General features: G+C 37.7%; 1 protein-coding gene across 2 annotated transcripts in view; it reads right to left on the bottom strand.

Moving 5' to 3' along the window:
• Nucleotides 1–895: 895 nt before the first annotated feature.
• qdpra (quinoid dihydropteridine reductase a) overlaps nucleotides 896–12,956 on the bottom strand; it is a 12,581-nt gene continuing 520 nt past the window's right edge. Inside the window, exons 1-7 of one of the 2 annotated variants that reach the window (XM_046031520.1) lie at nucleotides 11,568–11,756; nucleotides 11,385–11,477; nucleotides 10,409–10,505; nucleotides 9,549–9,689; nucleotides 6,436–6,544; nucleotides 4,690–4,773; nucleotides 896–2,051 (exon numbers count right to left, since the gene is read on the bottom strand). In XM_046031520.1, coding sequence (XP_045887476.1) covers nucleotides 1,949–2,051; nucleotides 4,690–4,773; nucleotides 6,436–6,544; nucleotides 9,549–9,689; nucleotides 10,409–10,505; nucleotides 11,385–11,477; nucleotides 11,568–11,651 — 711 coding nt within the window. In that variant the 5' untranslated portion in view covers nucleotides 11,652–11,756 and the 3' untranslated portion in view covers nucleotides 896–1,948. Of the gene's footprint in view, nucleotides 2,052–4,689; nucleotides 4,774–6,435; nucleotides 6,545–9,548; nucleotides 9,690–10,408; nucleotides 10,506–11,384; nucleotides 11,478–11,567; nucleotides 11,757–12,956 lie in introns of those variants that run through there. The other variant, XM_046031519.1, reaches the window with a different exon arrangement.

Genomic DNA, 12,956 nt, shown 5'->3' with positions numbered 1-12,956 from the left:
TTATGTCTGTCACGTCTGATATATCTTGTTCCTCTGTGCCACAGAGCTCCACTGTTTCACTGGGTGACATGTTCCTTCATTACGATGAATGAGTCAATCCCAAATACACTGCCCTACTGATTGAAATACTCACTAGCCCACTAAATGTGTATTATTCTGCACTTGAAAAACGATGCGACTGTCACATAGTATTGTGGCATGTTTTTATCAAATGCCCACTTTAAAATGTTTTTACAACTGTAGATCATTTTATTGAGCATCTCACCTCAAGGTCAATTTAGTGTGATGATCCAAACAGCTACAAAAATGGACTTTGAAGTGAGTTTTATTTTCTGTCAGTTGCTGATTCCAAGCTTAATAATGAATGTTGAACTTCACTTTTTCAATCAATATGGATGAAAAATCTTTTTATAGGTCCTCAGAAAAAAAAAATATTGAAAATAACATTTCTACAACTGAGAAATCTGACAAAACCAGGGCTGTGTATGAAATCAATCCCATGTTCACTCACTCCCTATTCTCTATCTGCCAGACACTCAATAGATTATTCTTTAGAGGCCAGTAAGTTAAGATTTGACACAGTATGAAACATTATCATTCTGCCATCACTTCAAGTGAAGCACAAGTGTCATCTTTTGTATCTATTAAAATGTGTTGTGGGATTGTTTTCAAAAAGTGGTGTACATGTCTTGGAAACGACTTGTTTTTAAGGGCACTATATTGTGCAGAAATTTAACACTCAGAATTTGGACACTTATAAAAGTATACAAGTATATACGGAGTGATTTCAAACATGTGTAATAACTGAAAGCTACTTACTGTACCTTGGGGTGAGAATCTTTTGTCAACTGTTGTTTTCAAGGTCAAGAATGAACTTTGAATGTCAAATCGATCCTTTATGTTGACGAATTTTATTGTGAATTTGACACAGTACAAGACCCACAACAGAAACAGAGCACCTTTTTCATATCGCGGACACCAAGGACACTTTGACTTGATAGCTCCAAACACAAAATAAGGCCACTCCACTTTAAACTGCATTTTGTCCGTTTGCGAGGCGACAGCGGCTTTCTTCGACATTGAAGTTTTGAGACAGTACAAACTAAAAAGTCTACAAATCTCACATGTCACACTGGACTGACAAGCTTTGTTGAATTTCACAGATGGTAAAGAAAGGTACTGTTGCTAGTGTAGGTATGATGTTTTGGATATATATTTTGGAGGAAGGGGAGTCTTTAGAAAAGAAAAATATGGTGAATTACAGAAAAAAACAATACATCTTTTTTTATTTTAAGCCATTTTCTACATTATAATTATTGTAATAACAATGCTATGACACAGAATTACAATGTATTGTATGTCAAATGATATATGTATCTTAATCAGTGACCTCTTCCGCACAGTCCTGACCAAAAAAGAGCTATATAAACATTTTGATATGAAATGTGTCTCATTTAACACCCTTCACTTATCTCTGAAAGAACAGTTTGAACAAATCGTCTAAATTATTGTGTAGGAGTGGAGAGTGCGCCTTATAGAGTATGTCTATAATTAGCCAATAGTGTATTATTATTACTGGAGACTTGACATAGTCTGACTGACTTTTTGTCAATTAAGAGAATGTACAGCTAGATGGTGCTGTGAGGCTGCATTTGCAATGAAAGTCCACGGCCCCCCACACCCCAGCCCTCTAAAACAAACCCATCTAGCCATCTCTTCTCCACCTCCTTATTTTATTTAGTTGCTCTCTGTCACTATCTCTCTTTTTCACCTCTACACCCTCCAACCCTCTTCATCACTCCTATCTCCCCAACTCTCCATCCCCATTTCCTCCTCCCCTCTCTCCACCAGTGTATCTTTGTGTCTCTCCATCTCCTCATCTCTGCTTCCATCCATCTCTCCCCCCCTCCCAACCCCCATCAACACCTCGACAGCTCCACTCAATCCTCTACTGTGCAGCCACAGCTTGGGTTTCACCAGTGGAGGTCAGTAGCTGCATGAGACTTCCTGAAGCTGGCCGGTTTACCCCTGTGGTCCACTCGAAGAACAATCTGGAGTAAAACACAGAAATGGAAGCAATATTTGTGAAGCAGTCAAAACCCTCACATGTTCATTTGTTTAATACTCTGTAGTATTACAATACCTTATATCCCAAGAGAGGTACCGTGTCTAAGACCATTATAGCAAATTTCTACATTCATCTTTGCAGCACCTTCTCATACAAATACATCACATACATACACTACTACTACTACTACTACTACTATCATTGTGCAGTAATATTCACAATATATTTTCCATTTACAGGTGGTCCTGGTGGCCTCGTGGTTTTGATGTATGCCACATAAATCCCATATAGTTATGTTATCCCCATTTAAATTCCAGCCAGGGATCTTTGTTGCACGTCAAATCCAAATACTCACCCAATAGAGACAGACTACCATAAAAATAACCATCAAACAAATTATATACAGCCTTTTTTATTTTTTAAACCTGCCAGCCAATCAGAAACAAGTAACTTCAGTTGCCATGGTATAGAAGGAAGGTAACCAACTGTGTAATTTACTAAGTACCGAAGGTTGGCACTGAATTCTGGGTCAGATTTTTATTCCTGTTTACATATTTGAAATATTTGCTCAATTCAATCAATTTTGTCAATTTTACTTTGTATTTTATTCTTCATTTAGGCAATGTTCTTGTACAGCTGCACAATTACACAGATGCTGTGTAGTTTAGCTTCCTTTGGTAAATAAAAAAAATTGGTTTGTAAAGGAAAAAATTATATTTCAACAGTAAGGTATTGCAAAAAGTATTTATTTGGTGTCAATACCAATAATCTGGTATTGTATCAGCACTAATACTAAACATTTTTTAATCATAGCTAGCTGTGGGCAGCACTAGGATCTTACTAAAAAAAGTGATTTAACGTCCTAGAGTACAAATGGCACATTTACAGTCTGGGTCCTACATGAATGCTGAATAATGAACTTGACAACCTGCATTTCCAAAGTAATGATGATGTGTAACATGAATGAAGTTTGTCATTTGAAAGCCAGAGAGAGGATAGGGAAAAGGGACAATATAGCACTGAGCGCCACCTCTCTTAATTTCCCACCATGCAGATTATGTCTATTTCTGTCCTCAGACCTTCATCTGTTTCCTTAGGTATTATCAAACGGGATCAAATCCCATCTAATCCATCTAACAGTCTCCAATGTACTAATTAGTTGAGTAAATACTTTTTTTATATATATATATATATATATATATATATATATATATATATATATATATAAAAACTTTAAATCATATTATCTTCTCCTACTGAAGTTGAATTGTTGAGGTTTTAGAACTGTTAAATAAAAATATGTTATCAATCTTTACTTACTTTTTGCAGGTTGCATTAGTCAAGTAAGATCAAGTAAATTGTTTATAAAAGTAGTATATGATTAAATCTTTGATTTATGGCATGTGGGTTCCATAATTGAGAGAATAAATGTCATACTACAAAGACAGAAAATTGGATGAGTTACAGTGATGAGCAAGCAAGAAAAAATACAACACATACACACACCTGTGTCATCAATCACACTGCACTACCAGACAAGTGTAGATCTGTTTTGCCATCTTGTGGTAAAATGTTCCATTTAGAATCTATTCCATCTTGGTTTTGTTTAAAAAAAAAAATAAAAAAAAATTGTAAAGATGACATCAGACAAGTACCTGGGTATATTTACACCACACATAGGAGACCCATTTCACTTCTGGAAGGACTGATTACTAATAATTGAATGTAATGTAATATACGTGGGTAATATGTGTTTTACAGAAGAAAAAAAAAATACTCTTTATACTTTAAGATTATTGTTTAAAATAGCTATTGGTAATGTACTCTGAATTCTGTGCTCATTTGTCAGTGTATTCTCACATTCTTGTGCTCAACTGTCATGTCAGGTTATTTCCAGTAACTTTAATGTTGTCTGATAGCTGAAAATGTTTCTGTTATCTTAAGCATCAAAGGGTAAATCTGATGTTTAGGGTGTCTGACCCTCAGAATCAAAGAGCTGTTTGGACCGACACCAAACACTCAGAGAGAAATGTATCTTCAACAGGACATCATGTAAATTAGACACATGAGGACATGTTTCTATGTCAGCAGGGGGCCAGTCGTGATCAAAGACATGTAGAAGATGGGAGTTTTACACCACCTGAACAATGCATGTGCTTGTGTGGTACTAGCACAGAGAACAAAAAGACACATACTATTATGTCAGAGTCACTTGAGCATAACTCCATTTATTTTAATTCCCTGTTTCTGGGCATAGACAAGAAAGTCGTGTCCTGTGTTCAACGTGCAAAAATGCTGGAACATTTGGAATATTTTTTGGCCAAATGTGTATATTGTGATTTATTTATTTAAGTCAAGTCTTACCTTGACCATAACAAGACCTGTGTAGAGGCATTTTGGGAGACAAAGGAGGTCAATAGAAAACTAGTGGATGGCTACATGTGGCAGGTTAAGGGTGGAATTATCCTTAATGCAAAGCTTTTACAAAACATTGTAATACAAAGATCTATGAAAGTCATTGAGTGGTGTTTTTATGATGTGTTCTAAAATATAATAATATTTACAGAGCTCTCTACAGCCTGTAAATGAGACTATGAATCATTATTCGCGTAAGCACTCACTCTGCAATGTACTCCAGCGGCGTCCAGGAACCGAAGTCTGCGTCAGGCATGAACTTCCTGTTCATTGGCGTATCCAAGGTAACCCTATCAAATTAAGCAAGATGACAATCAGGGTGAGTATGACCGTCTGAGTGGCGGGGGGGGGCATACAGGGTTTGTGTGGAATTGAAAAAAAAAGATAAAGTCATTTGCATCTTGTTTCTGTTTTATTATCATATTCATGACTTCAAATATCACTGTGTTGAATTGCACAGCATAATTTCATTTTCATGTCACCTTTACAACAAGCATACTGATATACTAATAATAATTTATTATGTCCGTGTATAATAGCTTATAAACAACAAAATATCCTGACCTAGGAGTACTGTAGTATTTTTTTGTGGGGGCAGGGGCATAAGCTTTACACACATACATTTAACTACAAGAGGACTTTTTTCATAAAGTACTATTAAACTGTAGAAAGAGCGAAGGGGGCATTAATACAATTGCTTTTTGCTTTCTTACTGTACATGCTTTAAATCTTTATATTTTTTATTATTTCATTATTCGACCACTTGGCCTTCACATTAATACACTCTATATTGTGAATTCCCACAAATGCTATGGAGCTATACAGTGTTAGTATATGATAGTACAGCACAAGAGGGTTGGGGGACACAGGCTGTAACAGAAATGCAAGTCACGGGGCTAATGCTGAACAGATGTGACAGCATGCTGGTTAGGCAGGCTCAGCCCAGCCTCATGTTGGTGGAGAATATAACCAAAGAGAGAGCAGGAGCAAAATACACCCCTGAAAATCCATTTCCAGCTTCTCACCATGACACTGCAAAAACACTGGTTTTAAATTCAATAAGCAAACAGAGCAGGCGATGATGCATAGGGAACTGTGTGCGTCACTCACACCAACTCAAAACAGATCCTGTGCACTATAAGAGATCTGCTGGGTGAAATTGGCGACCTTCTCCATCTTTTATTCCTGTAGCTTATCTTCCCCTAGCATTTATCCATCCACCCTAATTTTAAAGCACAGCTTTCATCCTCACTCCTTTTACTGGCTGCCTGCATTGTTAAAGCTACACCGTGCAAGACGTTTATGTTAAATACACACCACTTTTTCAACCTAAAGCACAAAACATTGCTGTAACAGAAAAGAGAATCCTATGCACATTTACTGAGACCTGTATATTTGTCTTGTTTCTTTAATAAACTCATGTTGCTGGATATGGAGTCTAGCAAGAAATCTGTTTTCTGCCAACAATAACTAATAAATCTAGCAAAAAAGCCCAATAACATCCAACTAGACGTCAGTGAGCCCTCCGTCCAGGGGAGAAAGAAATGAAAACATCTGTGGTCCCTTTTTCATAAAGCATCGTAGAACATCCACATTGGTAAACATGAATATGCTGTGTGTAGTTTACTAGCATCATGTTACAATATCTTAGTCTATTGCAGTTCAAGGAAATCTAAAAAGCTTCCCCTTTTCTTGTTTTATCCCTTTACCGTCCAAAACCACTAACTCAAAATAAGACAGACAGACATTACATTAGTTTTTGTTAGAAAACTAATACCGTAGAATTTAATACCGTAGAAGATGAAATGTGGTGGACTGTTAATTTAAAAAGACCCTACCTGTGAGTGCAGTACATCTCTCCATTGCCGCATCATGGGAATGCAGTTCAGCACATTAGGACTAAATGTGCATCTTGACCAAGTGTATACACAACATTTCACAGCACTACTCACGGTAGTATAGCCACAGCAGCAGCTCCTGATGGCATCCCGCTGTTTTTTGCTGCAAGACTCTGACACAGCTGGTGGACTGCAGCTTTGGCCATGCCATAGCCTACCATGCCTGGGGAGCACAGAATATGTCTTTTAGTGTTCTGGAGGAAATTTCAGTTTGCAAAGGCAACATAGACCACATCAAATGCATCATGCGCTGTGCCCAGGAGTGGATGACATTGATTCAGCAGAGAGTGGTCAAGTGGAAAAACACTGGAAATATCTATGGAAGGAAGATTTTGAGGTTTTTAAAATTGAAGTAGTAACCAGGTATTTACTGACTACATACATACTAAATATTCCTAACTTTTTGTTCGGTTTTCTGTACTTGCACAATATTTCTCCATGAACCAGGCCTCAACTAACTCATAGGGATGTTTTGTAGCTTCAGCATCTGGAAACATTAAGTGCCCCCCCGAACATCTTAAAGAGCTTTGCAAAAAATGCTAAGCATCTACCCACCCCAATAAACCAATCTTATGACAGGCTTACAAAGAACTGACCAATAGGAACAAGGGGTGGTGATATGGCTTTATCACAGGGTTGTTTTTTTTTTTTACTCAAAGAGCAAAATCAAGGGAAGCACGAGTTAGGGATGCCAGTCATGCAATAGAGCTCAAGGATAGTGAAGTTAACACTGCTTTCATTTGCTGCATAGCTAACAGGTTGGTGAAACAGACTAAAGGACTCTACTTAGTAAATATATAACAAGGCTAAGTTTAAACTTATGAACAACTGGTGCAACAAGCTCCAGAGAGTAGGATGCAATGGGACACTGGATCAGAGGAAGACACATTCAAACGAAGGACTTCATTAAGCCAACTGGAGTGAAAATCTGTGACTCTACAGTATCATTCGTAAACACGTGATACTGTAGTGTCCCAGATTGCCAGTGCAGTCAATGGACAAGTCTCTATCCATGACTATTGAATAAAAAGATGCACTACTGATATTTCACAGGCTAATCTTTTTTACTTTATGTACAAATGAAAACTGGACCGGGCTTTTGTATGGAAGTTAAGTTGCTTGAATAGAGGAAACAACATTCTTTGCTGTGCATAGACCCTAACCCTAACGCACATTAATTAACATAATCCACCCTACTCTGCTTCTGATTGGCTAGTAGTCCTTAACTATGGGTACTGTGCATGTGCAACTCCCAACAAAGATCTTTTAGAAGTTAGATGCATCACTCCATAGCTAAAACGGAGCATTCAACACACAGGGAGAAAAGAGGAGCTGAAGCAATGTGCACTATGACAATAAATATGGTGTTTTGAAAATGAAACCAAAACCTGTTCTGGTACAACCACTAAATAAAATGACCCTGAAAATGAACATAATATGACCACTTTAAGTTTGCTTTGGAATTCCAAGTAAAAGGTAATCTATTATGTGGATGGACACAATTGTACACAAAGATAATTGAGTCAGGACAAGAAACATTTTTCTTTACTACTTTACAAAATATCTTGTGAATCCCCAAATGATCATGCTTTTTCACTACTTTCCATGCTGACATGATATTTTGAAAAGAAACTTTCAGATTTTGGTTGGTTATCCCCCACATCATCCCAACCCAATGATGCTTCCAACATTTCACTTGGCATTCATTCATAAAAAAAAAAAAAATGTTTACAATAACCTTCAAAGTTAATACTATTAGTTATCCTAACGTGCCTTCCTCATCAACACTCAGCCACAGAAGATAGGATGAACATACCTCTCAGTGACTCACATTTAATTAGGCCACACAGATATGGGTTTATGAGAATATTAGATGTAACTTTTACATTTCTTGTTTAAAATGCATAGGGGCAGGTTCCTACATAAATACAAGCTAAGTCAAAAGAGAAAAATAGACATTAGGAACTCCAAACTGTATCAGTGCAGTTAACACACGCCGTCAGCGTGGAAAATGTAAATGAAGCCAGAACTGCTGAGTCATTCTCTTTCTAGCCAACCAGCCAATGATCTTGTCGGCTTTGTGCCGACTGCTGAGCCAGTGCTTCATATTGTATTGTAGAGCTGGATCTCAGCCCATCACATGGTTGGCTTGGATATACGGGGAGGCTGAATGTCACATGGGACCACAAAGCCTTTCTGGATGCCTGAGAGGCTGACATGAGGTGCACTGTTGCCACATTAACAACTGTCAACTATAGGTAGAACGTAATCTACCAGCACACCATCCAAAATTATGAAGATAAGGTTTGTTATGTATCCCTCCGTTCATTTTATTTTTTATAAATATATATATAAAATCTATCTATCGAGAGAGAGAGAAAATATTTAGTTGACCATCATATATGGCAAAGAAAAGCCGCATATTAACTCATTAGAGAAGCTGCAACTATCAATGTTTGGTATGTATGCTGGATAAATGATGATTAACCCTTAAAACATAATACAGAATAAACAACATTAAAGCGGCACTACACCGAACATGAAGTTCAGTTTTACTTGAGTGGAAACAGTCATATAGTATTCTGTGGCTCTCGGGATCAGATTTCACATAAACCAGTCCTCTTCTGTTCATGTTATTTATTGCCTTGTATAGTCATTAGCTGATTTAATGAACCCCAATCAGTTACATTTGAACTATTTACCTGGTCTTGTATCGAAAAGGTCAAAAATTAGTGAGCACGTCCGAGTTCAGTCAATTACTCAAGGGCAGAGCATAAGGTTGCTGATGGATAAACAGGCTGACCTATTGTTTAAGAAACAAACACTAACCACCGCAGCCCAATGGCTTCCAAATGAGATCATTAGCTATTCTATCTTTTTTTCCCCTCTTGTTTTGTCCTGGATCCATTTTATCGACAACTTTTCCACGGAACTGTTGTGAGTGGCGTGAGATCCCTCATGTCTCTGATCAGTGTATCAATTCCCTGATCAAATCCCTGCAGTGTTTTCTATTACCTACATTATTTGAATTGGCAGGTTGGACAACAAAGACATATGCAATAAATAAAATCTCGAATATATCAAAGTCTGCCGCCAACAGTGACGTGACACGCGGCCAAATCAGGTCATCATGATGAGAATAGTAAACACAAGTGTGTGTCTCTTACCTCCAGTGCCTGACAGGGCTGCTTTGGCCCCAGCCAAAGTCAACAGCCCACCTGGTTTTAGGTGCAGAGTGGCGAGGTGGCTGGAGATAGTGGAGGTCCACACACTCTGTTTCCACATAAGATCTGCGTTTTTGTATAAATCTAAGAGAGACAAAAACATTTTTAAAAGTCTAATTTTAATTCACTGACTGAATTTTATAATTCGCCCAACATGCATCTATGGATCACCTTTTTAAGTGCTGGAACATTTTAGGTAATACGCTCATTTGCTTTCTGCTTACATAAGAAGATCAATACCACTCTCCGTCGGTCTGTTAAATATAAAGCTATAGCCAGCAGCCGTTTAGCTAAGCTTAGCAGACTAGACTGCTTAAACTCTACAAAAAACTAATTTTAAAAATGACAAATCGTTTTACAGGGATTTATGTACGCAATCATTTTTTTTAGCTGGAACCATAAACTTCCCAGCGTCTCCACTGTTTGCCTGGCAACAACTCAGATGCAATTAATAGTTACAACCCGTTGAAAAAGGGCTAATCTTTATATTGTAGGTCTTGAATTGAATAAACAAACAAGTGTTAATCAGTGAGTCTTAGAGCTGCACAGTGGATATCTAGTCTGGTCCTAAGTACTGAGAATTGCTGATTTCCTTTTACTGCCAGGTAGTTTTTCATGCAAGTTGTGAGATAAATGGAATAAACTAACTGGCAGAATAAAACCTTCTCTGGACACAAACAACCAGGGTGAGCTGGAGGCTTCAAACTATTTATTTAGGCTGAGTTTAAATCTAAGCATGAATTGCTGAAGGAAATTATTGGCTGATGATTAATGTTACAGCAAACAAAAGGTTGAACTCTGACCTTTGGAACTACAGCTTCCTCCCGCCCATCCTCCTGCTACACACAAGATGGCATCCACTTTCTGCTCCCCTAGCAACTGGGCCACATCTGTCGTCACCTGCACAAAACAAGAGATAACTACAAACACCTTTTCATAAAGCCACAGGGCAAATGGCTTTTCAATGATGACTACATTTCAGCTCACACGCCAGCTGCAAGCTTTGAATACATGTTCTATGCCAATTTCTCCAAGATATTTGGAGAAATCACTGACACCAACCTCCAAGTGATGAATACAGAGATTTTCGTAATAACCTTTATTGCAAAAAAAATGAAAACACAAAACTGTGCATTCATGAGGTATGCTACAGAATTTAAGTAAAGTAATGTTACTTGGCTAAATAAAGACAAAGACAACATAACAATGTGTTAATGTACGGTCTCATCAGAAGAAAATTACATCAGCTTTAGTATTTTACATTTTTACCTGTCTGGGTTGTACCCCAACTGTTGCACAGCATTAACTGGATGGTAACAGCATGGTAAATTGGTTGATGGTCACAAGGCTGCAAATATATAATTATTTTGTTTCATATAATTAAAAAAAATAAATACAATTTTGGATTGTGAATGATTCACAATCTTGCACGAGCTTACCAAAATGCCATAGTGAAAAACTGAAATAAAATGTTGCATTCACAAAGCAACTTAGCAGCTCTGCTTGTAAAAAGCGTCCAGTTGTTCCTACTTTTCCAATTTGACTTGAACGCAGCATTAGTGTACACATTTTTTTTTTTTTTTTAGCAAAGTCAGACTGATCGATGCAAAATAAGAACAACAAGCAAATCATATTTACAATCTATTGGATTCACACCACGATTAACACTTTAGCTGCTGGTCGCAGCGGCTTTACTGTTGGCTGTTCGCTCTTCGGGTTGACATTTATGAGACAGAAACAGCAACCACGCCATTCATATAAATGTCATCTGCAGCTCACCTGTCCTGCTTGCTCGGTGAAAGATTCACTCAACTTCACAACCACGTTTTCGTTTGCCTCGTCGTTTGCAGCCATGTCGATGCTAGCAACCCACTATTCATTTCATAAAGAGAAAACACAGTTAACGTTAGCTTAGCATTTAGCAGCGTGTTAGCATATTTACGGTTTACCGTTATCACTCACCCATCCTTTAGATTTGAAATGTTGGACACATTTTGAGCCCAGAGCGCCTCTTCCGCCGTACACGATCACCCGGTTAGCAGCCATGTCTCTGCTCTGCTTAACAAGTGAGATATTGACCGACCCGTGGCCGAGATTAAAAAAAAATACAGAGAGAGACAGAGAGGGAGGAGGGGGCGTTTCTGTGGTGGTGCAACAAGTTGGCGGAGCTGATGCTGCTTTCACAGACAGTCGGAAACACAATGATTACAGGGTGAACCATGCAGCCCATGCGGGGAACTCATTATCCACAGTGGTGAAAGATCTTTAACTTGAGTAAACGTACACTTTAAAAGCATTCTGTTACAAGGAAAAGACCAGCATTGAAAATGTTACTTTTGAAAAGTATAATCAGGACAATGTACATAAGTAAAAGTACCTAAAGCAGGAAAACAGCCACTGTGACTCTTATGCTATTATACTTTATATTATATAATTAGATTATTACTACTTGTGCCTCACTGTAAAAGCAGGAGTTTACCGTTGTAGTTGGTTGAGGTGGAGCAATTGGACAATTCTGAAAATAGTGATAAATGCCTCACAATTATTTAGAGCCCAAAGTGACACCTTCACAACGCTTGTTGTGTCCAACTAATTGGACACAATTCTAAATTCTTAACTATAATAAATATAAAATAAGACAAATTTTCTATCAGTTGACCAACTGATAAATGCAGTGTAGTACAAAATACACTATTTCCCTCTGAAATGAAAGGGACAGCAGTATGCACAGTACGCAAAAAGAGGTTAACAAATGTATATTGTCTCAAGTAATAAATATAGTCCATTTTTTAAACTGATTACAGGCGAACACAGACGCCTTGGTCAACTGCTCCCACTGTTTCTCTGGTTTTGTTTTTATGTGGGACAGTCTGGAAAAGTGGGTAGTTTGTGGAGATGTAGAGCAGTACTGCAGTTGCAGCTGTCTGCACTGGCTTCTTGTGCAACATTTAACAAAAATGTAACAAAGTTAGACTCATATATTAGTTTTGAATGCTTGTACAACTTGGCACTTGGATAACTCTAAAGGAGCACCACTATCTTTTTAAAGATATAATGCACCTCAGTGTAGCTTCAGGATTGGGTCTAAATGTAATAACGTAATAAAACGAATTACTGTGGAGGTTGTTTCCAGGCAGACACGGTAGTGTTAGAGGCCATTGCTTATTGGCATTGTTAGGTAGAAAGTTTAGCTAATTTGTCTATCATTTGTTGAAGTTCACAGTGGTGAAATAAGTAACAGCATCATACATTACATTACAGCCATTGTAATTATATATGTCTTAATGTAATATACATTTTACATGTTTTCAGAACTGTGGAATTACAATAAATACAACAATGACCAAGGAT

The sequence above is a fragment of the Micropterus dolomieu genome, linkage group LG19, assembly GCF_021292245.1.
Source record: "Micropterus dolomieu isolate WLL.071019.BEF.003 ecotype Adirondacks linkage group LG19, ASM2129224v1, whole genome shotgun sequence".
In the NCBI taxonomy this organism is placed as follows: domain Eukaryota; kingdom Metazoa; phylum Chordata; class Actinopteri; order Centrarchiformes; family Centrarchidae; genus Micropterus; species Micropterus dolomieu.
This window is presented reverse-complemented; position numbering and strand designations above follow the sequence as displayed.